The sequence below is a fragment of the Mandrillus leucophaeus genome, unplaced genomic scaffold (assembly GCF_000951045.1).
Source record: "Mandrillus leucophaeus isolate KB7577 unplaced genomic scaffold, Mleu.le_1.0 Scaffold558, whole genome shotgun sequence".
NCBI lineage: Eukaryota > Metazoa > Chordata > Mammalia > Primates > Cercopithecidae > Mandrillus > Mandrillus leucophaeus.
In genome coordinates this window covers 1809507-1831681 of record NW_012106008.1, presented here as the reverse complement: position 1 = coordinate 1831681, position 22175 = coordinate 1809507, and the positions used below count along the sequence as shown (strand labels likewise).

General features: G+C 44.8%; 1 protein-coding gene across 2 annotated transcripts in view; it reads left to right on the top strand.

Moving 5' to 3' along the window:
• Window positions 1–785: 785 nt before the first annotated feature.
• The window catches only part of LMX1A (LIM homeobox transcription factor 1, alpha), a 154745-nt gene continuing 133355 nt past the window's right edge, over window positions 786–22175 (top strand). The window contains exons 1-3 of one of the 2 annotated variants that reach the window (XM_011998131.1): window positions 786–1146; window positions 1919–2016; window positions 4242–4428. In XM_011998131.1, coding sequence (XP_011853521.1) covers window positions 1941–2016; window positions 4242–4428 — 263 coding nt within the window. In that variant the 5' untranslated portion in view covers window positions 786–1146; window positions 1919–1940. Of the gene's footprint in view, window positions 1147–1265; window positions 1432–1918; window positions 2017–4241; window positions 4429–22175 lie in introns of those variants that run through there. The other variant, XM_011998130.1, reaches the window with a different exon arrangement.

The following is a 22175-nucleotide window of genomic DNA, read 5'->3' as shown; positions in this document are numbered from 1 at the left end:
TATTGAGCATCCACCTGGGCCACACAACATGCTTACCTCCTGGGATATACAGACGGATAAGGCCTTATTCCTGCTCTGAAGGGAGCTAAAGGTCTGTTACTGTAAATTAAAGTTAGGAGGTGCAGATACTTCACATTTCCAGAGACTTTGTTCCCCTAACAATGTCCCTGTACCTGATTTCCTGTAGAGTGTCATTGCAGGTTCATCATCTTGGGGGGCAGATCCCACCTACTGTCTCCCAAGAGCGTGATTCTTAGACCGTGGGTCCCATGGCCTCTGTATACCCCATCAGTGAATACGGTTCGAGCTTAAAGGAAGTTGGGAACTGGCGAGAGCCCCCAGGTGATAAGGGGTTTGAGGAGCTCAGAGCTGCTGGGTCCACAACCACCGGCGCTAAACAGCTTCTCAGCGCTTCCCGGGGCCCGGGTAAGGATTGCAGCGCTTTTATTGCAGCAGTTGGAGAGCAGCGGGGGAATCCTCGAGGCCGCACCGCGGTCCAGGAGGCGCCGACATCTCCTTAAAGGCCCAGTTGGGGTGAGGGGCATTGGGGGGCGACCGGGCCAGAGAGCCCCGAGGTAACAGTTACACGTGGAGGGGAGGAAACTTTGAGTGTCCGAGAGCTCCCAGAGGCGGAGGGGCGCAGAAGGCAGCGGCCGTGTGGTGGCCGCACCGCTAGGCTGGGAAAGGGAGCACCACAGCCCCGCCACGGGACGCGCTGCCAGCCCCCCGCCCAGCGCACCCCACCCCCTCTCCTCCGACGCGCACGCAGCGCCGCGGCCCCTGTCAGAAGCTGCAGGATCCGCCCCGGCGAAGCAGGGCCGACTCGCACCCAGGACCCTGGGCCTCTGCCTTCCCTCCTAGCCTCGGAGAAGCAACCGGCCCTCTCCTCCTGCTGAGGAGCGACGCGGGCTGGTAGGACGTCCCAGGAAGGCCGGCAGCTCGCGACCGCGTCCCGGCCCTGCCCGGGCGCGCCGAGGAGCAGAGCCAGGGGCCGGCATTCGCTCCGGCTCCCTCCCCGGCGCTCCGGAGCCGAGGGCGGCTCCTGCGGCTGCAGTCTCGGGGGCGACGCCTTCCCGGGCCGAAGCTTCCAGCAGCGCTCCACAACTTCTCTCTGCTCCAGTCACTGGGAGAGAGCTCGCCTACCAGGTAAGTAAGGCTACCCGTGCCTAGGCTGTCGCTCGGGCGGGCGTGTTTCTGAAAGTTGATTTGAAATGCATCCAAGACTGAGCCGGGCCAGCCGGGGCTCCTCCCCGAGGCGACTCCTTTGCTTCTGCAGACATTCTCGGCACTGGCCGACTGGCGGGAGGACCTCCCTGCGCGTCCCGCACACCGGCTCCCGCGCGCCCCCCAGCAGAGTGTAGCGCCAGGAGTCCAGAAGCGGGCGGGACGCTCTCCGGGTCCCTTACTGTGCCCCTTCTCGACCCGGGGCAGGTGAGGGCCGCAACGCGGCGGCTGGGACGCGGGATTGCAAACTCCATCGTCCCGCGTGCCTGGACCCCGTCGCGCGAGGGAGGGAACCCACTCTTTATATAACCATCATACCCCAGTAGCTGAGTTCCTGCAGAGACGTCCCGAGGGCCCACCTTCGTATAGGTTGGGGCGGAGTCGGATTCGGGATGGAAAACCTGGGGCAAGGGATGGATGTGGGGGTGGGGGGGCAGGAGAAGGAGAAACGCAGTTGGGGGGCGGAGGCCTAAGTACATAATGTGTTGACTTCAAGTGAAATCAGATCAGTCAGAGCAGTTCGCAGTGACTGATCTCTCCTCCCACCCTACATTCTCTTGGCTGGACTCTCTCCTCCTGGCTGATTCTGGTCGCCCTGGACACTCCCTCCGTTCTTTCCCAGGAGTGCGGTGGCTGCGGGCGCCGAGTCCCAGCGGACACGGACGTCAGACGCATCGTTTCTTCTCCTCTACAGGTCCTCCTGGCCCGGCCCGAACATGCTGGACGGCCTAAAGATGGAGGAGAACTTCCAAAGCGCGATTGACACCTCAGCCTCCTTCTCCTCGCTGCTGGGTGAGTGTTCAGGCCGTGCGTCCTGGGCGCACTCTCTTTCCCGCCTGGCCCTGAGGTCTGGAGCCCCGCTCTTTGGGACCTGGTCCGCGATAGGGGAGCTAGCGCCCCTCTTCATGCACTAAACTGAGCCCCATCACTATCTGTCCGTCAGTCCTTGTGGGTCGTCCCTATCCAAATAAATCCAACAAGCCGCCCCAGGCCTCACGCACCGGGCACCGAATTCCCCAAAGCCGCGAGGGGCGGGCGAGCTTGTTCGCAGGCGTCTGAATGGCAAGTGATTAAAAACACCCAGGGCTGGATTTTTAATCTCGGAGCTGATCGACGTCTCATAAATGCCGCCCTCTTCTCACGGCCTAGAGGCAGTAGCATCCGAGACCCGAGGCCTGGAGCGCCCAAGTTCGAGGCGGCTTCTCTCCCCCACCAACTCCAGCCACAATTTCAGCCATAGGCACGGCCGAGAGAGACTTTTCCGGGCCGATAGGCAGCTCAGCGCGGGGATTAGACCGCGCGGCGGGGCCCTAGCCTCCGCGTTAATTAACTGGAGCTGGATGCCGGGTCCTGTGGGTCCCCCCTCACAACTCCTTTGCAGCTACAGAGTAGGAGCAGTGAGTCAAGGACCCCGGAAGAGTGTCCACACACGGGTCTTGCAGAGCTGAAGCCAGAGATTCTGGTTACGGCTTCCCCAACCACTCTGCCCTCGGAGCTTTTCAAGTTTGGGAAGCCCGAGTTTTATTTTATTTTACTGTATTTTTATCAGGAGGGATTTTTCGTTCTGTCCTTTAAACTTCTTGACTCTTTCACTCGGAACCGCTAGAGCGGCATGAATGTGGAGGATGAGACAGTTGTGCTGGAGAAACCAAATCCAGAGAGGAATCTCCTCACCTCCAACACCCCAGATGAAACGAAATCACGTGCACTGAGCGCCCCTCTTTGAACCCCCCTTTCGGGAACTTTTGGACTTGCCCAGCCTCGGAAGAGAGCGGAGGCCAGAGCAGGCAGTACCCGGGCGGGTAGCGGGTGCGGATTTATGTATACAGTGGGCGTCGCTTTTTGCTCTGTGCCCTCCGTCCGGCCCACGTTCGCTCTCAACGCCCAGGTCTTGGCCCAGGACGCCGGGACCCTACCGAAAGAAAATAGAACTGTAAAATTGAGGTCTATCTCGCTGCTTCTCCTAACCTTCCGCGTCCGCTCCCCAAAGCGGCAGGTTCAGCTCCCGAGCCGGTGGCCTGGCCTCTGGAAAGGGGAGAGTGGACAGAGAGTGCAGCCGGGAAATGGGGAGCGCAGGAGTGTTGGTACTGGGGGGACAAGCGCAAGAGTGTTGTTACTGGGGGACAAGGCCTTCTTTCAATAGCTGTGAAAAGTGCCAATAAAGGTGGCCAAGCGTCGCCACCTGAACCACCTCTCCGCCTCCCACAAACTAAAGGAACAAAACACAAAAAGTCCAAGGGGTAGCGAAGAGTGGATTCCCTGCCTCCGCTGAGTCGCTTTGAGGCCCGTTTCGCCCTCAAGCACTGCTGCCGAACGCGCCTGGCATCGGGAATCCCGGCCGGGACACTCCGCGGCTTGCTGCTTCCGCTAATTTTTTCCCTCCCTCTGTTTTGACGCTTCTTAGTTATGAAAAACTCATGTGCAATTTGCATGCCAGTCAAGACTCAGCGGTTTGGGGTTCATCGGTTTGAATAATATTAGGTTTGCTACGGAGTGAGACGATATTTTTCTGTACCCCCAGGACTTTTTAGGAAGAAAAGAGAAAATTTTATTTCCCCTCAAAAAATAGAACAGAACTCTGCGTTTTAACAAAGAAAAATCCAAATTGTTCTTATGCATTCTCAGTTTTTAAAACAGTCAGAGACAGGCATAGTGATTTAATAATTAATTACGACGTAATAAACCTGAGAGCACAAATTTGTATGTAATTTAATCTTACAGGATGTGCACACGTTTGCGAGCATACCTGGGTATGTTTGTTAATTAAAGGCCAATTACTGATTTCTGTACCCTCCCCCGCTAGGAATTAAACCTTCTCACATAGTCTCCGTTTGTTAGAAACGCCACTTGGTTTGATTTTTTCCAAGTCTCAGCTTGGTTGATTAGCAGAGACTCCCTGGGTTGGGGGGCGCTGGGGGAATCCGTGAGTGTGAAGGGATCAGGAGCGGGTCCCAGCCAGGTTTGGCATGGTCGACCTGCCCGGGCTGCTCACCCGCGAACGTCTGTTGCGGCTACAGGCAGAGCGGTGAGCCCCAAGTCTGTCTGCGAGGGCTGTCAGCGGGTCATCTTGGACAGGTTTCTGCTGCGGCTCAACGACAGCTTCTGGCATGAGCAGTGTGTGCAGTGCGCCTCCTGCAAAGAGCCCCTGGAGACCACCTGCTTCTACCGGGACAAGAAGCTCTACTGCAAGTATGACTACGAGAAGTAAGTAGCCGCGCCCCCGTAGCGCTCCCCACGCACTGGCATCAGTGTGCGTCGAGGACTTTGTCCTCCTTTACCCTAGTCCTGTTCTGGAAGGCCCAAGAGGCACGCCCAGCGAGCAGAAATTCCCTTCAGCCCAGTCGTGTACATTGCCTCTCACGGGAAGGTGGTAGGGCAGAGATCCGCGCGGGTGCGCGCAACAGTGGCCCGAGTCCCGCAGAAGTGCGCGCGACGGCTCTCCTCCACGGTCTGCTCGCCTACTTTCTAGTCCTCCCAGGCCCCTTTCTCTGACTCGGCCATTCCCGGAGGCCACTCTTTGTTAGCCTTGGAATCCCTCAAGCTTGGTCTCCCCCAAGCTTGGTCTCCGCTTTTTACCGGGGTGCCCTGCGGGTTGCCAGTGACCCCGTGTCTCCTTGCTGGTTCTCAAGCCATGTTACCCAGGTGTCCGCGCAGGCTTCGCGCCTGTGCCGTGCGGTGAGACTGTATTGACCCCGCAGCTTCTGTCCCCTGTGCCCTGTGCGCGTTTCCCGCTCGGGTTTGTTCGCTGGAGTCCGGATAGTTTGGGCTCGGAAATGGCGCTGCTGCCATTCGGAACTAGGCGCACAGCCCGTTCGCCCTTTCACTGTCGCCTTCCTGGTTTTCTCCAGACCCTTCTGATGCAGGGGCTTTTAGGACAGTAGTTGGGGCCTGAACTGAAGCCCTCTCCTTCAACCTGTGCCTCTACCCTAGTTCAGGTGTGGATATGCTCTTCTGCACGGAGCAGGTTCAGTTCCCTCCTGTCCACACGAACGTTCTGGTATGTTTAGAGGAGAACTGGGAGGCGGGCATTTAAGAAAGTGGATATTTCGAAACTAGATTTTTATAACACCAAAGCCTGGATGAGGCCAGAAAGTGGGAGGCAGAGAACTTCCTTATTCTCTCCGGGCGTGCCGGTAGGAGCTTAGGAGGTGTAAGGAGAGGGAACGGTTTTTCCTTGCGAAATGTTTAATTAATAAGGGTATTGGCTTTGCAGGGCTTTGGAGGTGATTGAAGAAAAGTGGCTGATCCAGAGGTCTCTTTTTTGTGCATTAGGACTGGTGTAGGTTGACTGTGTGGACGCGCGCGTGCACGCGCAAAATTCTGCATTTGTCACTGGTGAATGAAAGGAACAGCATTACATGAAGATAATCAAAGGAAGGTTAGCGTGCGTGAAAAGCAGTTCTATCATGTTATTAAAAACACAATGAGAGGGGCTGAGCGGGAGAAGTCTCTGTATAACAAAAAGCACTGAGAATAAATAGAAGTATTTCTTTTCCTGTTGTCTGGGGCTATGCAAGTTTAAAAACTTGACAAAGTGATTAGACCCTGTGACCACACAAAAAAATTGTTTCTGCCACTCCGCCTTTTTGCCCTAAAATGCTCGAATTTTACCCCCATGTGGAGAGAGTACTAGGCATTTTTTTTGTCGTTTTGAAAAGATAATAGCTTGGTTTTTTTCAGAACTAAAAGAAATGTGTGCTCGATTTTGGATGAATTGGACAATATATAAAAAGTGAAAACTCCTTATGACAACCTATGAAGTGATCATTATGGATAACATTTTTGAAAGAAGATATGCCTGTCTCCATTCTTGGTTGTCTGTTTATTGACATGGTGTCTGAGTGAAAAGTGTAATTTTTAGGTAGTTAAATAGATTTAGCCCACACAACTTCAAGTATCACCTTTGAATAAAGCTTCTGGCTGATTGCTCGCTTTTTTCTCTCTCGCTTTTCATCGAAAGGTTTTGGTATTGTGTAGACCCAATCTTTAACTTTCTGCTTATAGATTACTGAAATGTCCACATCCTTCAGGCACAACACTGGCAAATTCACAAGTATTGGGGCTTAGGAAAGGATTTGGATTGTGAATTTCTATTCTGTTTGTTAAAAAAAAAATCACGAATCAAAGAAGGCTTAAGGGTCAACACAGCTGTCTGGCCAGTCAAATCTTCTTTAAGGAAGTCAGGCTGTGTCAAGAGGAGAAGAAACAGTTGTTGTAAAGTACTTAACACAACAATGTCCCTTCCATTTCAGCCCTCCAGGTTTGGCGCGGTTTGGGCTTATTAGCCCAGGAGGGTCAGTTCTCTCCTCACAAAGCTATTTCTGCAAAGGGAAAATTGCAGGGATCAACTTGCCAGCTGTTAGCCAGAACCAAGAAGATTTTACAGAGGGATGTGAGCTACATTGTTCAGAGCGGTGCTGACATTTCGGTGAAGGATTTTAATTTTATTTTAAAAATATTTTTGGAACCATAGATTTCTAAAAATTGAGTTTTTTGTCCTCTTTAGCTCATGGCATCATAGCAGTAGTAGCCTGTGCTTAGCCCATCAATTGCTTGTTAGGTTAACTTATTCCTTTTTAAAAATTCCTTTTTTCTCTTCTCTATCCTCCGTTCCAATTCTATTCTTTTTCCAATAAAATAAGGTTTGAATATATTTGATAATCTTAATGGTCTTAGTCTGCATGGTGGTATCTGTAGGAGAAAAAGGAGAGGGATTTTTATTTGTTTGTTCTGTAAAAAAATTAGGCTCAGGACAAACTTCTGTATTCAGTAAGCTTTTATGGAGTTTCTATATGCAAGACGCTAGGCTAGATGAGGAGAGAACAATGAGAAAAAGTCTCAGAGCCTGCCTTCAGGAGGCTTATAGCTCAACACTTTTTCCATCTGTGTTGTCCTTGCCATCAAGTATTTATCAAAGCCTTCTTCCATTTGGAGTGTAGGACTAGATATTGCACAGAAGCTATCGAGAATAGCCAGATATTTATCCTCCAGAGGGAACACAACTCAGTTTTAGGCAATAGTCCTGAAGCAATTACAAAGAGCATTTTTCCTCTTTAAAAAATACAATTGTAAAAATAGCTTTGCTTTTTTTTTTTTTTTTTTTTTGGTGGATCTTTGAAAAATTTGAGGCCAAACAAAGTAAATGGGAAGAAAATGAGGTGAAAGTTAAGTGGTAAGACAATGTTGATGGTAAGTTAGGGAGCACTTAATAAAAAATGAATATGCAGGCAGCGCCTTGGTTTCCAAATTTCATGAAATTCAAATGCTGTTTCTACACATTTAAATGAAAGAATATATAGTGAATGCACAGTTTTCAGTGTCAATCATAGGCATAATGTTAACAAAGCAAGTTTATCACATTTATCTTAGCCATCTGTATGTGAATTTCTTGCTGTTGGGCAGTTTTGCTTTTGAATTCTTAGCTGTCTGTTTATGGTGTTAGGCAACCAGTTAAAAAGTTAAAATTTCATTCTCTCAACTAGTTGTTACACCTTCACAATGTCAAACACCAAGTTTTTCTAATTAAAAAAGTAGTATTGACAGTGATGTCTTGCACACACAACTATTCATCGGAAGACTTCAGGATGTTTTATTAAGTATTTTTCTCATATACTGCGATGCCATTAGGAATAATTTATCTTCTGATTACTCCCAGAAAATAAGCGTTTAAGGCGAGAGTGTGGAACACTGATTTACTAATGTATAGAAATTAAGAACTGAAGGCTATCTTTGTTATGACATGTCAACATGGAAAAATAGATAGTTTGGTGGGATGACAACATTTATACAATTGATGAATCTGTACCATGTCGTATGAAACATGAGGATAACATAGGTGTAGATGTTTTGAAAGTGGATTCAACTGTCTTCAACGTTCCTGAAACTTAGCAGACAACCAAAATATTTTCCAGCCTAGGGGACTTCTATTTATATAACTGTTGTTCCCTATTTAACTGAGTCCTCTATGATCTGGTTAGTTTGGAGTTTTCCCTGAATTTGTTCCAAACAAATACTGCAGTTGGACTTCAGTCTGAGACAGAAGAGACTGCTGAATAACGGGAATGTGGTAATACAATAGATAATTAAGCCCTCTGGAAGGGATCCCACAGTTAAATCAAGTTTTTATTGTTTCTTTCATGTGCCTGGCTCTGTGGGTCAGGCGGGGCCCTCTGCCCTCACATATGAAGTTTATCATGATCCCTTGGATTGCTCTGGACATCCTAGGAGCAGTGTGGGATAGTATTGCTGTCATCAGGGCTGTTCTCACAACATCATAACTCCCCGCATGTCAGCAAATCACAGGCCTTGGGAAACCTTTCCTCAAAGAGCCAGTGGATGTTTTCTTCCCTTTCTTTTGGAGCAGCCCAATTTTCCAAAGAAAGGGACTGAAAAAGGGGAAAGTGGCTGTCACACTTAGAGCTTTCTCTGCATCTTTCTTTGGACCCGCTGATTGGCAGCTCCGTGGTGAAAAAGACTTAGGTAATGATATCTATTAGCATCAGTAATGAACTAATTCTGCATTTTATCAAGGTAGTCGAGGAAGTGTGTGTGTGTGAGGAGGAGTTAGTTTAGTTTTATTACTGTGACACTACTTGGAGATCAAAATTGGGCATGCAGTTACTCATGAAAGGGGCCGGCAGATGGAATGACAGAGGCAATTGTTACATTTTTGCTTTACTTTATCTTTTGTTGGCCCCACTCCTGGCACAATAAAATTTCAGGAATATAAAAATCAAACACAGCTAGGCAATAAACTGATGTCTGTGTTAAATTGTAGGGGGCTTAGCTCGGCGTAAGCACCATCCGTGGGCTGTGGTTGTGTTTGTGCAGGCACTTAATCTCTCTCTCTTTTTCTCCCTTTTTAATTTTAGAGGGTGATTGGAAGCATTCCTTGCTCGGAGGTGTTTTCTCTTTTTATATGTATTGGTCCCTGGGAAAGACTTTCCTGGAATCTAAGACTTAAAATTTTGCAATAAAATTAGATAGCAGGAGTAGATATTAATAGTATTCTGGGAATTAAAATACTAGATATGAACATTCCTTTTTACAGTAGGCTTATGGGATTCTTTTGATCCTTACATAAATGGAACACATTTTTAAAAGTTATTTATTCAGTCTAGTTTTACATATTACACCTACCTGGCTAGGAAATAGCTTTTGATATTCAGATTTTAGTGCCAGTAACTTTCCTGATCGTTCATTGTTCTCTTGCTTTTTCATTTTTCGTATTTATAACATTTGTATTAATCGAAAGACCACTAATTTCAGGGAAGCCTCTTCATTATTGCTTTTTAATTCTGGGAAGGTTTTTGGAGATAGTGGGCAGGAGCTGTTTCTCTAATGAGAACAATTCCAATTATTTCATTATCAGCTATTTTTTTCTTTTATAGTCAAAGTAATTATTTAGGTCATAGTGTTTAGAGGGGAGAAAGTAGACAAAGGTTTAAAGTACTCATGATATGATCAGAAATTTACTAAAACATCTTAGAATAAATGCATTTTACAAAATGTCATTGTTGGATTTTATGAAGTTCAAAATAACCAATACTGAATGTTATGATCTTGGTTATTAAGTACAGATATACAACACTGGAAAATGAATTATGAGGAAAAAAGCACAATCACATCCACAAGAAAAAGATTTAAAAATAATTTCTGCTCTAACTCTGAAACCTTAGCTCTACGTCCGTGTTTTTCAATTTTCTTTCTTTCTTTTTTATAAACATTTTTCTGACATGAATTTGTAAATGCTCTTTCGTATCTTCAGAGAGAAGTTCCCATATGAGCCACTTGGAGGGTGAGCTAGAGGGTTGGGGGCTGGATGGGGTGAGCTGTGTCTCTCCTACCCTCTGCTGAGAAGCAGAAAGGCTCCTATGTGGGAGGGCTCAGCCCTATGTCCAGCATGGCTGAGGCTTCCTCTTAGGAATATTCTATATGTTTTTCTTCAAGAAGTCTCTTAGGAACATTAGACAGTCGCTGCCTTTTCAGATTTGGTTTGAGGAAGCTGGTAATTTTAAGAGCAAAGTGTAGAAAACGTTCTGGAGCAAATATCACAGAGGACAAAGAAAAGATGCCTTTTTCCCCTTTGGGCCCCCTTAGAAGGGCCTGTTTTCTGAAAGAGAGGGAGACTCTGGTTTGGTACCCCATAGAATCAACATTTTCTCCTTAGTCTCCTTTGACTAGCATGATAGGAGGTGTTTTAGTCATTTTATCATAACTGAAATTGGTTACGTTATCATTAACCAATGTCGACTGCAGCTTTGTGTCTCCTTGTCATATCTTAAATAAAATCTGTCCAACCGTCTTGCTAAAATGAAGCGAACACCCCCCAAATGTCAAATTGTTATTTTAGTAAAGCACAATTATCTGTCTATATTTTTAACCAAGATGAAATTAATAAAATTGCTATGGCCCTGGTGTTAATTAACAGGAGGATTAGAGCTATATCGGCTAAAAAGGAGGTGTAAACACTGTAATCTTGCTACATGTTTGTTTTCACACTACTGAAAATAAATAAAATGAGACTTAGGATAGGGATTAAGTTTCTTTTGGCATTAGACAGCAGATGCAACTGGAATGCAGTAGAAACCCTGAAGTATTAGTGAAGACATGGTGTAAGGAAGAAAACTGTAGCCCTACATCGGTTTCCTACCCTGTGGGTATACTTAGTCCCGTCACAAATAGCCCCATCTGGATAGTTAAAAAAGGATTTTGAAAGCCTACCCCTGTGCTGTTCTTTACAGTGGTGAACCAAGGCAACCAAGTCATCTGTAGAGCTTGTCGCCTTGCTGCCATGCACAGATTAGCTAGAATTTAATGAAACGATTGCCAGATTCCCCATTATTGCACCATAATGTCATAACAACTAAAAATACAAAGTGGACTGTGCTTTTCCTAGTCCTCTAACTGAAGTCACATGAAAGAGTTTGATCTCTTCCAGCCTTTCAAGATTCCAGTTTGGGAATCCTATTTTTGGATAACAGCAAATATGTCTGGCCTTTCTGACTCTCTGGGCCTCCAGTGTATCCTCGCACCAATAGATCGATCTGTGTTTTATTATTATCGTTGTATAATAGAGTGATAGATAGAGCTATCTATCTCTGAGAGCTATCTGGCCACTGTGGATTGGACTGCCTCATCCTACAGGTCCGATTGAACTCCATCTGTATTAAAAATATCTTAAGTGTCCACCGTTGCTGGGAATGGACCACATGCTGTATCTGGACTTCACATCTGCCTCTGTCCCCTTCTCCCTCCCTTATACCCTATAGAATTCTATTAACTTGACTCTTGCAACCACCCATCAGATGTTGCTTAAACTCCATTTCGTCAACTGCCTGTTTTTGCCCAAACCATTTTTGTGGACTGTTAGTGTTCTTTTGATTTTCTAATTAGCATTTATTTATTTAGTAGAGACAGAGTCTTGCTATGTTGCTCAGGCTGGTCTCAAACTATTGGCCTCAAAGCGATCCTCCCACCTTAGCCTCCCAGAGTGCTGGGATTATAGGCATCAGCTACTGTACCTGGTCTAATTAGCCTTTTAGATACACAAAATAACAGTCACATGGCCACTCAGTTGGGTGAGGCTCAGGCAAATAGATGGTGAGTGGCATAACTCTCAAGTATGCATGACCTCATGACCATTACTCTTTGGGTAACCATTTAGGGGCCTCTAAAAACCTTTCTGACCGTGCCTGGTACCTTAGTGGATGCTGGATTATGTCTTGCTACTACAGGTGGGTGTGTTTTGGTGAGTGAGAGAGGTGCCAAGTGCCTGAGTCTGATGCTGTCACCAATAAACCAGGAGAGTCATTTGGCCAGAAGCCTGGCATTCGGTAGGACGTAAACACGTCACTCATTCTCAACTCTTGGCTACTTCTTTGAACATCACACTTCTCCAGCCTGGAAAGAAGCATCCTTCATCTCTTGAGCACGAGGTTCTACTGCTGCGATGAGAGGAGCTCTTTGGAGCAGCTTCCTCTCTAATTCCATCCCGCCCCTTCAGTTGCACAGCAGCCACGCCTTGACTCACAATTCTGTTGCCTCCTCCCTATCAAGCCTCAGGAATCTTTAAAAGGACTTTTCGAAACAAAACAAAACACCCCCTCCTGAACTCCAGATTAGCCTCTTAAGCTCATTAAAGTTCCTTTAAATACCAAAATGTTGGGCTCCTGGGGACTATCCCCCCAAACCATATTTTCATTCTTAACATTGTTGTCATTCATTGTGCAACAGATTAAGGCCAGCTCCCTCTGGGCCCAGAAATAGGCCCCCTGTCTCTGCAGGAGGGTCCGAATATGTCTTTGTTTGAGCACCCGACAGCCTGAGCCTGAGTGGGAGCTGATGCCAGCTTGGCCTGGGGCCCCCAGCTCCAGGGCGGGGAGAGATCGATGTCTCTCCTGAGCATGGGGCCCTGAAAAGGGAATGGGCAGTTGAGAGGAGAAAGTGTGAGTTTTTGCAGTTTTCCAGTTTCACAAGCTTGGCAGTCATTGGGTCCTATCCCAGTCACTGGAGAGAATCAGGAATGGGCAAGTGCTCTGATGGCCTGGATTTAAAGAGCTGTCCTTGTCCTAAAGAATCAGGGTGGCTTTAGGAGCCTTTGAGAAACACTAGAGCCTGGTTTCTGTGCATCCCCCAGGCATTCCTGGTCCATCACAGTCCACAGGTGGATTTTTATGGACATGCCTGCCTTTTGCCTAATATTTCTTCCCTTATTTCAGCCTCCTTTCCAAAGAGCTTCCTTAATAACATCCCGCCTCCTCTCTGTCATTGCAGGCTTCCTTCTCTAAAGCTGGCTCTTGGGGAGAGCTTTCTGGTTTTGACAGTGGAACAAATCCTTTTAAACATAACCATCTAGAGTTTCCTCCCCTGCTATTGGCTACCCCCTCACTCTTTCTCCTCTTGCTCCTCCTCACATTGTGGCAGGAATTCCTGCTGTGCATGTGTTCTCCGGTAATGACAGCCACCATCTTCACAGGGATGCAGGCATAGCTCTTCAGGGATGAAAACCAGTTGGCAGTGCCACGAGATAGACTCTGGAAATCCAGAAGGGAAGAACATCCTGGGAGACCCCTCTCTTCCTCTTTTCGGCTGGAGTTTTGATTGCACACTTCTTTCCCCTGGAGCTCTGTGCACCTTGAATTTCTGGATTCACTTATTTTTCTAAGCCTCATTTTCAGAATCTCAGCTTGGCTGTGCCTTCTTGCTTGTCTCATGCTCTGAACCCATCTTGTGACCTTTTATGTTTCATATTGCTTTGTGTGCCGGCTAGAGTTGGCTCTTAGTTAGCTGTCAAATTGGGAGAATGTTATGAAATAATTCACATTGGGATGGACAAGATAATGTTCTATTCTTCTGAAGATACTTTTTAACTGGAAGGGTGTTCAGTCAAAGGAATGACTATGTTAGGGTAGAATTTTAGGCTCTAGACTGGAACCACTAGTGGAAGACATAATTTTGTGCAAATAACACTTTGTAGGAGGCGTCCCTGTTTATCTATATGAATGGCTGGTCAGTATTATGCACCCACTTTTTTCTTCTGGGTTTTATTTTCTTTATGCTTTGTCTTTGGTTGGGATCTTCCATTTCAAAAAGCCCGTATTCATAGATGGAAGGGGATAGACAGGTGGGTATGAGTGGTTTGGGCACGGCATATCTCTCTCCATTACTGAAAAAATAATTTGAAACACATGTCCTACTGTCAACAGGTGTCCAAGCAATGGTTTTCTAATCTATACAACAGAATGTAAGAATAATGACCTCATAAGGTTATTAAGAAAATTAAAGAAGATAATGAATCTGAAAGGCCTTTTGGCAAAGTGTATAGTACTCTACAGGATTGGGTGTTATTATTATTATTTATACATGAGTAAAAGCTTATACATAGTTTTAGAAGCTGTGCATGATAAGCCAAAACAGTGTAGTTGTTAAGAGCATAGACTTAGGAGCCAGAGCATCTGGGATCAAATCTTTGTCCTGCTGTTCCTTAGCTGTGTTACCACGGGCAAGGGTCTTACTTGCTCTGTGCCCATTTCTTCTCTCTAAAACAGGGATAATAACAGTACCAACCTCAAAGGTTCACTTTTGTTTAATATTTGAAATGCATGCCAATCAATGCTTGGCTCACAGAAAATGCTGTAAAATGATTCGTTGAAAAAATGTATCCTTCTCAATTTTCAAAGAACCTTCACATATATTATCTCTATTGATCCTCACAACAGTTTTAAAAGTTAGGTAAGGAGAAGTTTTCGGTTTTCTCCTCTTATACTTTATAGCTGAGGAAATAAAGGCTCAGGGAAGTTAACAACTTGCCCAAGGTCATGCTGTTGCAGAGGAGGAAACTGGGATGCTGTCCCCAGCCTAACTCCTTTTCCAATGGCCTTTCCACTAAATCACACCATCTGCTGCTTGAATTCTGGTGTTCACACCCCAGTGAGATCACAATTCTCAGTTTGTCTTGTTGAACCAGCTCTTGGAAAACAAGTCCCCACCTGCTAGATACTTGAGCTTTCAGGCAGCCTCCCGATGGTCAGCTGTTTATAGTATTCTGTGGTTTTAAAGGAAGTTTTTAGGATTTGGGGATTGCCTCTATGTGTGTATGAGAAATCAGCTCATGTACGATCATTGCTCTTGTTTGTCAAACTCCTTCACACACAAAGCTGCCCTTGCCCATCCTTTCCTATCCCACATCATCCACATTGATCTCTATTGCCCCTGTAGCATATAGCATAGCTGTTCTTCCCCCCAGCCCCCAGAAGAAGGACAAAAAGGCAGGCGGAATCCATTTTCTTTCTCTCCAGCTCCCAGGGTTTGCTATTGGTGACTTTTGTCCCGGGAGCTTGTCTGCACATTTGGCAGCAGAACTGTTGAATATCATATCCGGAGCTTCCAGCATAACTTCCATCGGGACCAGCCGGCAGCTGTCCATCCATTCCTTGCATAACCCCTTTCCAAGTTTTCTTCTGAACTGTGTTGTATTTTCAAACAAACCTCAGCCTTAGCTAGAAAAGATCCCACTGTGCCCCCAGTAGAGGCTGATTTCCAGAACTGTTGACATCCCTCTTGTTTTTTACTTGGCCTGGCTGTATCAAAAAGTGATAATGGAATCCCAGTTTTTAAGGAGTATTCTTGTATTGTATTATTTCTCTCACCATTGCTGAAATTTTATTCTCTTACAACTAGTTCTAGTCCATTTTGGAGAGGTGAAATATGTGTGTGAATTTAATATATGTAAACTGATATTTAATGAAATTGGAGATTTCAGGTAACATATGAGCAATTGGAATGTACTTTATCTAGTTGCATGTGGAATTTTCTAATTTAGAGTTAGACACTTATAAACAGTTGGTTCATTAATTAAATCACTCATTCATTCATTTAATCATCAAACATCCGTATTAAATTCCTGTATGTGTCCAGTATGTAAAAATGAATAAAACAAATCACTGATATACTAAAGGTCTAGCAGAGACTATTTAGACATGTAAATTAAGCAGGTGCTTGAAAAAAAGAGTAACATTATTTTAAGAAAGGCTGGCCACAGGGATAGAGAACCAGCTTATCTAAATTCCTTGGTTCTGTATTACCATGTGCTATTCATCATCTTCAAGGCACTTATTACAAATTGAAATGTGTATATATATACACACACATATATTTGGTTTATTGTCTGTCTGTGTCACTAGACCATAAGCTCTATGAATGAAGACACTTCTTGTTTTTGTTTTGTTTTATAACCCCTGCATCTTAATAATCTTACACAGTATTCAGCGAATACATGTTAGTTGAATAGATAAATTAATGACATGACTTGCTCGGGGTTGTTTAAAAAGCTTCATGGAAAAGGTGACATGTTAACTGGCTCTTGGAGGACGAGTGGGAATGTAGGAAAAGGGGAGAGGATGGTAGAATCCAAGTGGAGGAAGAAACATGTGCAAATGGATGAAGTCCTGAAAAGGAAGTGTGCTAGTCACTGTGGTCACTGGTCATGGACATGGTGGTGCCACAACATCAAGTGCATTTAGGGTATGGCTGGTTGTGGACTGCAAAATCATGCCAAGTGGCTAGGAGTGTTGTGTAACATGCAAAGAACGTTCGTTTCATACTGTGGTTAGTAGGCAGCCAGCAGGGATTTCTAAGCATGAAATATTGTGGCCATATTTATTTTCTGGAAAGGTAATTCTGGTGGCAAACAGGGGCACTGGTAGGAGCCTGGGTAGAGACTGGCAGAGACCACTTGGATAGCTGTTGCTATAGTCTAGACAAGAGATAATAAAGATATGAATTAAGGTGAGACATTGGGAATGAAGAGGACAAACATGACCTGGAAAATATTCCTGACATAGGATAATTTGAACATCATGACTTTTGACTGAGGAAAGGGATAATAAAGAGAGATTTGAAGATGATCCAGAAGGGACAAGGTGGACTGTCCTGTCAGTACCTGACAGAGGGAATTTAAGAAGTGAGCAGGAGACAGGCAGAAGCGGACAATGAGAATAACTGTGAACATGCTATGCTAAGTTACTGGCGGGACAGTCAGGTGCTGATGTCCAGGAGGCAACTGTGAAAGAAGATCTGGAAACTAGTCAGAGCACAAGACTTTGGGATACATTGTCATATAAATATGAGAAGAGGAGAATGCCCAAGGGTGTACTACGTGGAAAGAGAGCCAAGGTTCACTCTATGGGGAACACCAGAATTCAAAGAGCTTTGGGAGATTCTGTAATGAGATGACACAGAGGCAGGGGAGAACATCGGAGTGAGTGGAGTTCTGGAAGGCAGGACAGTAGTAGGGAATTTCAAGAAGTAGAGCTTCCTGTTTGCCCTTATTAAGAGTAGTTTTGGCCGGGTACAGTGGCTCGTGCCTGTAATCCCAGCACTTTGGGAGGCTGAAGTCGGTGGATCACTTGAGTCCAGGAGTTTGAGACCAGCTTGGGCAAAACACTAGCCAGGTGTGGTGGCACGTGTCTGTGGTCCCACTTGCTTGGGAGGCTGAGGCGAGAGGATGGCTAAAGTTCAGGAGTTCCAGGCTGCAGTGAACCATCACCACTGCACTCCAGCCTGGGCAACAGAGCAAAATCCTGTCCCAAAAAAACAAACAAATTAGGTTTGCTAGAGGCATAGAGGGTACAGGACAGCATTTTATACCATATAAAAGCTATATAGTAAAAAGAAGTTGAAGAAATAGGGGGAGTGATGTGGCCATTCTTTCAAGAAGACGGGTAGTGAAAAAAAGATGGGGGGAAAAGATAGCACTTGGGATAGAGATAGAATAAAGGGAAGATGCTTAGGATGAGGTAGTTTTGAGCCTGCTTGATGGCTAAGGTGAATTTAGCCAGGGAAGGAAGGAAGTTGAAGATCCAGGAGGGAGAGTGGGCATCCATTTGATAGAGGAGAAACCTGGGGAAGGGTCAGGGACACATCTGGGGCACAGGTTCTGCCCCTGCTCTGCTCCTTCCCAACCACCACTCCTTCCCTTTGTTCTTTTGTGCATTTCCCTGTGGATTGGTTGGAACTGATCACTGCAGTACAGGTGCTGGCAGTGGTGGGTCTGCTTTCCATCACTCCTCAAGGCCACTCAGTAGGTGAGAGCTGCTCACAGAGCTGCTTTGGCAATGCGTTCCTGGGTCATGGGCCTGGGAATGGCAGTAGAGCGAGGCTCCCACCTATTTCCTTCTTCTTCAGATACCATTCATCTCAGTGGAAAGCTCACTTGCCTGACCTCTTTTTGTGTTTGCTCCTGATCCATGCAGAGCTCTATTGCGTGTTGTCCGAAGTACACCACCACATGGCCAATTCCCCAAGACGGGTCTACAAGCCTCCCCAGGCCAGGAACCAGTCAGCTGTGCCTATGTGCATGCCTGTCAGTTGACGAGCTTTTGCTTTCTGTGATGCTTAGGAGGACTCTCAAAACAAGAGAGTTCAGGGTGTGGGTACCATCTTCCTTGCTTACCAGACTGTAGTGACGCAGCCTGTACCCAGCTATTGCTGTTCTGTAGCGTTAGCCACTTGGTTGGTTAATACGTTTACTTCCCCAGACTGGAGAGTAGGGTGATTAGTGGATAACAGTGGGTTTTCAGAATCTTTGAGCTTTTTAATTCTGTCTTTGCCTCTGCTTTGGCTGGCTGGGCCTGGGCAAATCATTTAACCTCTTTGAGATGATCCCATTTATTGCAGTGCCTTTACCTTGAGCTCTCTGAGGTGTGGAACATGCTCACAAACTTCCTGATGTGTGCAATGGTGGAGAATTAATTGTTTTGACAGGGAGAGGGAGAACAGTGTGTGGTCAGGTGGGAATACTTCCCTAGGTCTAGGGCTGTCATATCCATATAACCATAGAGAAGAAACAGTGACAAGGTCATAAGGGGCCAGACCTCTGAGCTTAGAAGGGAATTAAACTGAACTTGGTGCTACCAAGGAAGCCAAGTATTTTCCAATGGCTCTGCTTCTGTGGCCAGCAAATTCAGTGGAAAATATATTAGTGACGGGTTATTTGATATCATAGACATCCAACTAATTCATGGAATGGATTTTTCTACTTGTCAACTGGTTGTTAGACCTTAGTTTGGACTGAGCTCAATAGAGCTAGAAGGGAGACTTGGGTAGAGAACTGTAATACAAATTGCAATACTTAATGCTGTATTATTTTTCAATTTCCCTGTTGACAGCTAAAGAGCAAGGGCCAAATGAAATGCACTCTTTTAAATGGCAACATGGACACAGTGGGATTGTTGGAAAGCCATTAGTAGACAAACCTAGTTAATATCAGCTCAGGTAAATGCTCTCTATCACTGGCCCCTTTCCCCCAACTCAATTATTAAAGGATTAAAGGACTTTCCCAATGAACTCCCTTAAAAATTTAATGATGTGCAGTATTGCAGAGGTCAAACTGTTACGATGAAGTGATTTCAGCTTTGCCCTGACATTGCTGGCTAATCAGAGAGAGAGAAGGTTCTGAAGCTCACATTACCTGCAATGTGGTAAGGCCCACCATCAGTAAAGTCACATGCTGTGGAATCCAGGGAGCTCATATTCCTGACTTTTACCAGATTGTGCTAATTTCTGGGGACAAAACGGAGGGAGAATACGTCTTTCTGGTAGCCTTCCAATTAGTGTGGCATCTGTCCAGATAGTACTTATTCTTTCTTAGAATTGAATAGTGTTTTTAAGAGATGCTAATGGAAAAAGATGTGTCCCAGACCTTGGTTTGATGTTAAATTGTGCATAAGGGGTGAATCAGTCCTCAATGGCTGCTGGCAACCTTCTTAAACATGGAACATGTACTTTGAGTTGCCGTTTTTGGGGTAGTAACACACACACACAGAGAAACACACACACACACACAGACACACAGACACACTCTGTCCACTAGCACAATTGAGGATATGCCTATGTGGGGTCAGTGGGCAAGTTCAAAGCTGTAGCTTCTGGCCAACTGAAACTGAGTTAACTCCTCTTGGTGTCTTTGGGGACCCAATCCGTATCTTTAGGCTCAGGAGCACCGAGAGGTAAATAACGGAGCTAACCAGCCACAAGCAAGCTATTTTAAAATCCAAGGACATCAGTACACAGTGAGTGCTCTGGAAATGCAGCTCTGCAGTCGGGAATGCAGTCAGGGGTGAAGATGGCACTTCTGGATTAGTGGCATCTGTCTTACTAAGTCTCAATGGCAAGAGACAATGCACCTCATGACAGCCTTATTAGTGAGTCACTTAGCATGGAGAAGTCCCAGATTTCAAGGATCATTCCTAATTTTAAAGCCCGTTTTGGTATAGGATCTACTATTTGTTTCTTTGTTTTCTAAAACCCATTCCTATTTGGTTGTTTTAGAGTTGGAGTTCAGATTATTATCATTTTTCATGCATAGCTGCTTTTCAATCTTCCCTTCAAAAGGTGAATCCATTGTGACTCAGTTTCTTTTCTCTATGCTCTGAAATTATCATTTAATTAAAGATATTGTTACATTTAGAGTAAGATTTAGAATTGTGGCCTTAACCCTCAGTTTCAACTTGAAAGATAAATTTTAATTCATTCATTTATTTTGTCTACCAATACTTATTGAGCAACTACTATGTATGAGGCATTGTTACAGTTACTTGGGTTACAGCAGTGATTATATTCTAGATGGAAAGAAAGAAAATAAGCAAAATATCTTTCTTCAGATATCCACAAATTTGACTCCTCCCTCATGTGTGTACTAAATGTTCATATTCTCCTACTCTGACCACCTATTTAATATTTCAGCCCACTCCTACTCTCCCCATCTTCCCATAATTTCTGCATAGTTTCTCTTTTCCCAGTCCATTAATTATCTTCCAGAATATGCTGTAGTTTATTTCTTTAGTATTTAAATATATTGTTTGTTCTCCCCATCAGATTGTAATCTCCATGAATGCAAGGACTATCGTTTTGTTCACAAGTCTGATGCCTGGAATAGGATAGGCATTAGGTCATTAAGGAAGGGTTGGAGTAATTGAATGTGAGAGTGAATGAAAGTGAAGACAGAAGGATGATTCCAAGATATTCCCCCTGAGCTGGGTGTATGGTGATGACCTGTACTGAGATGGCAACTGTGAAGGTAGAGGGCTTGCAGTAGAGGTAAATAATTAGCAAATTTGTTAAAGAGGCTTATGGAGTAGGGGTAGGGCAAGGCTTTTCTTGGATGTGGACAAGATAGTATTCTGCTTCTTAGCATCATTACTTTATTCTTTAAAAACATCTTCAGAGGCTAAAAAGAAAGGGGAAGTGTAAAGGAGGCAAGCAAGTGAAAAATCCAGTGATGTTGATATTTGCGGGCTCTCGTTGTGTCTGTTTGTGTCTGTTTCTGGGGAACAGGGCCCCTGGATTTGAGTAGATCTTGAAAGTGTCCTGTGATCCCGAAATGATTAAAGGTTAGTGATCTAGAAGGAAGGAAAAGTATTAAGTATTAAGCACATTCTAACAAGGAAATAACATTGTGAGAAGGAAGGACAGGAAGATACAAGAACCCTCAACCCCAAACCCCACCCCACCCCCGACAACAGGGACATGGGTTCAAATCCCAGCTCTGTTAACACCTGGGGAATCTCTTTCCTTATTTCTAAAAGGCAGGCACTAGCTCTTTACATACGTTTTAGGGATTAAATATATGTATGCTATAAAGCATTTAGTAAAGATTCTTGATAAATGGGAGTTAATTATACTAATAATTTACTTGGTAATGTTTAGCAACACCAACCAATTGCAGAGTAGGCTCACGTGGGCAATTTTATTCTCATACCAGTGGCTTGTTTCTTTCACTACCTTTAAACCTCAGCATTACTTTTTCTAAGAATTCTCAGTGGATATACCTGATATTACAAAAGGATGTAAAAGCTGACAGATTGCCTCATAAAGTAAAAACATACATCAGATTCAAGCAAAAAAAATCAAGAACAAGAAATTCTTGGTTTAAGATCAGGAGCTTCAAATAGAAGATAAAATATATTTACTCTTGTTGGTTTATACAAACTGATGAACTTAAACTGTAGTCATCCAGTATTTATTTGATACATTAATCCCAAGCTGAAAAATAATTAGCAAATTTGTTAAGGAGGCTTATGTTTACCTTTCTTTGCTAATTGTGATCATTTGTTGGTAATCGAATGTAGAACTGTGTTCCACTGACTTGATTATAGCTGTCAGGAGGGAAATAATGCACTTGAATTTCACAAATATGTGTGAACTTTATGTGTCTCATACTGTATTTAAGAGAGGCCCACTCTCTCTCAGAAGGTATGCATAATGACAAGATTTATTGAGTTATTGATCATCCTTTATAAACGAGACCACAAAATGCTCCCTAATTAATCCATTTGTTAATATTAATTTAGTGAATGGAAATACACTCAAATTATCAAATGTGTCTATAACAATTATTAATTTATGCATACATTATGTATTTTTGCTTTTATAAGAGTTCAAAGTCTTCA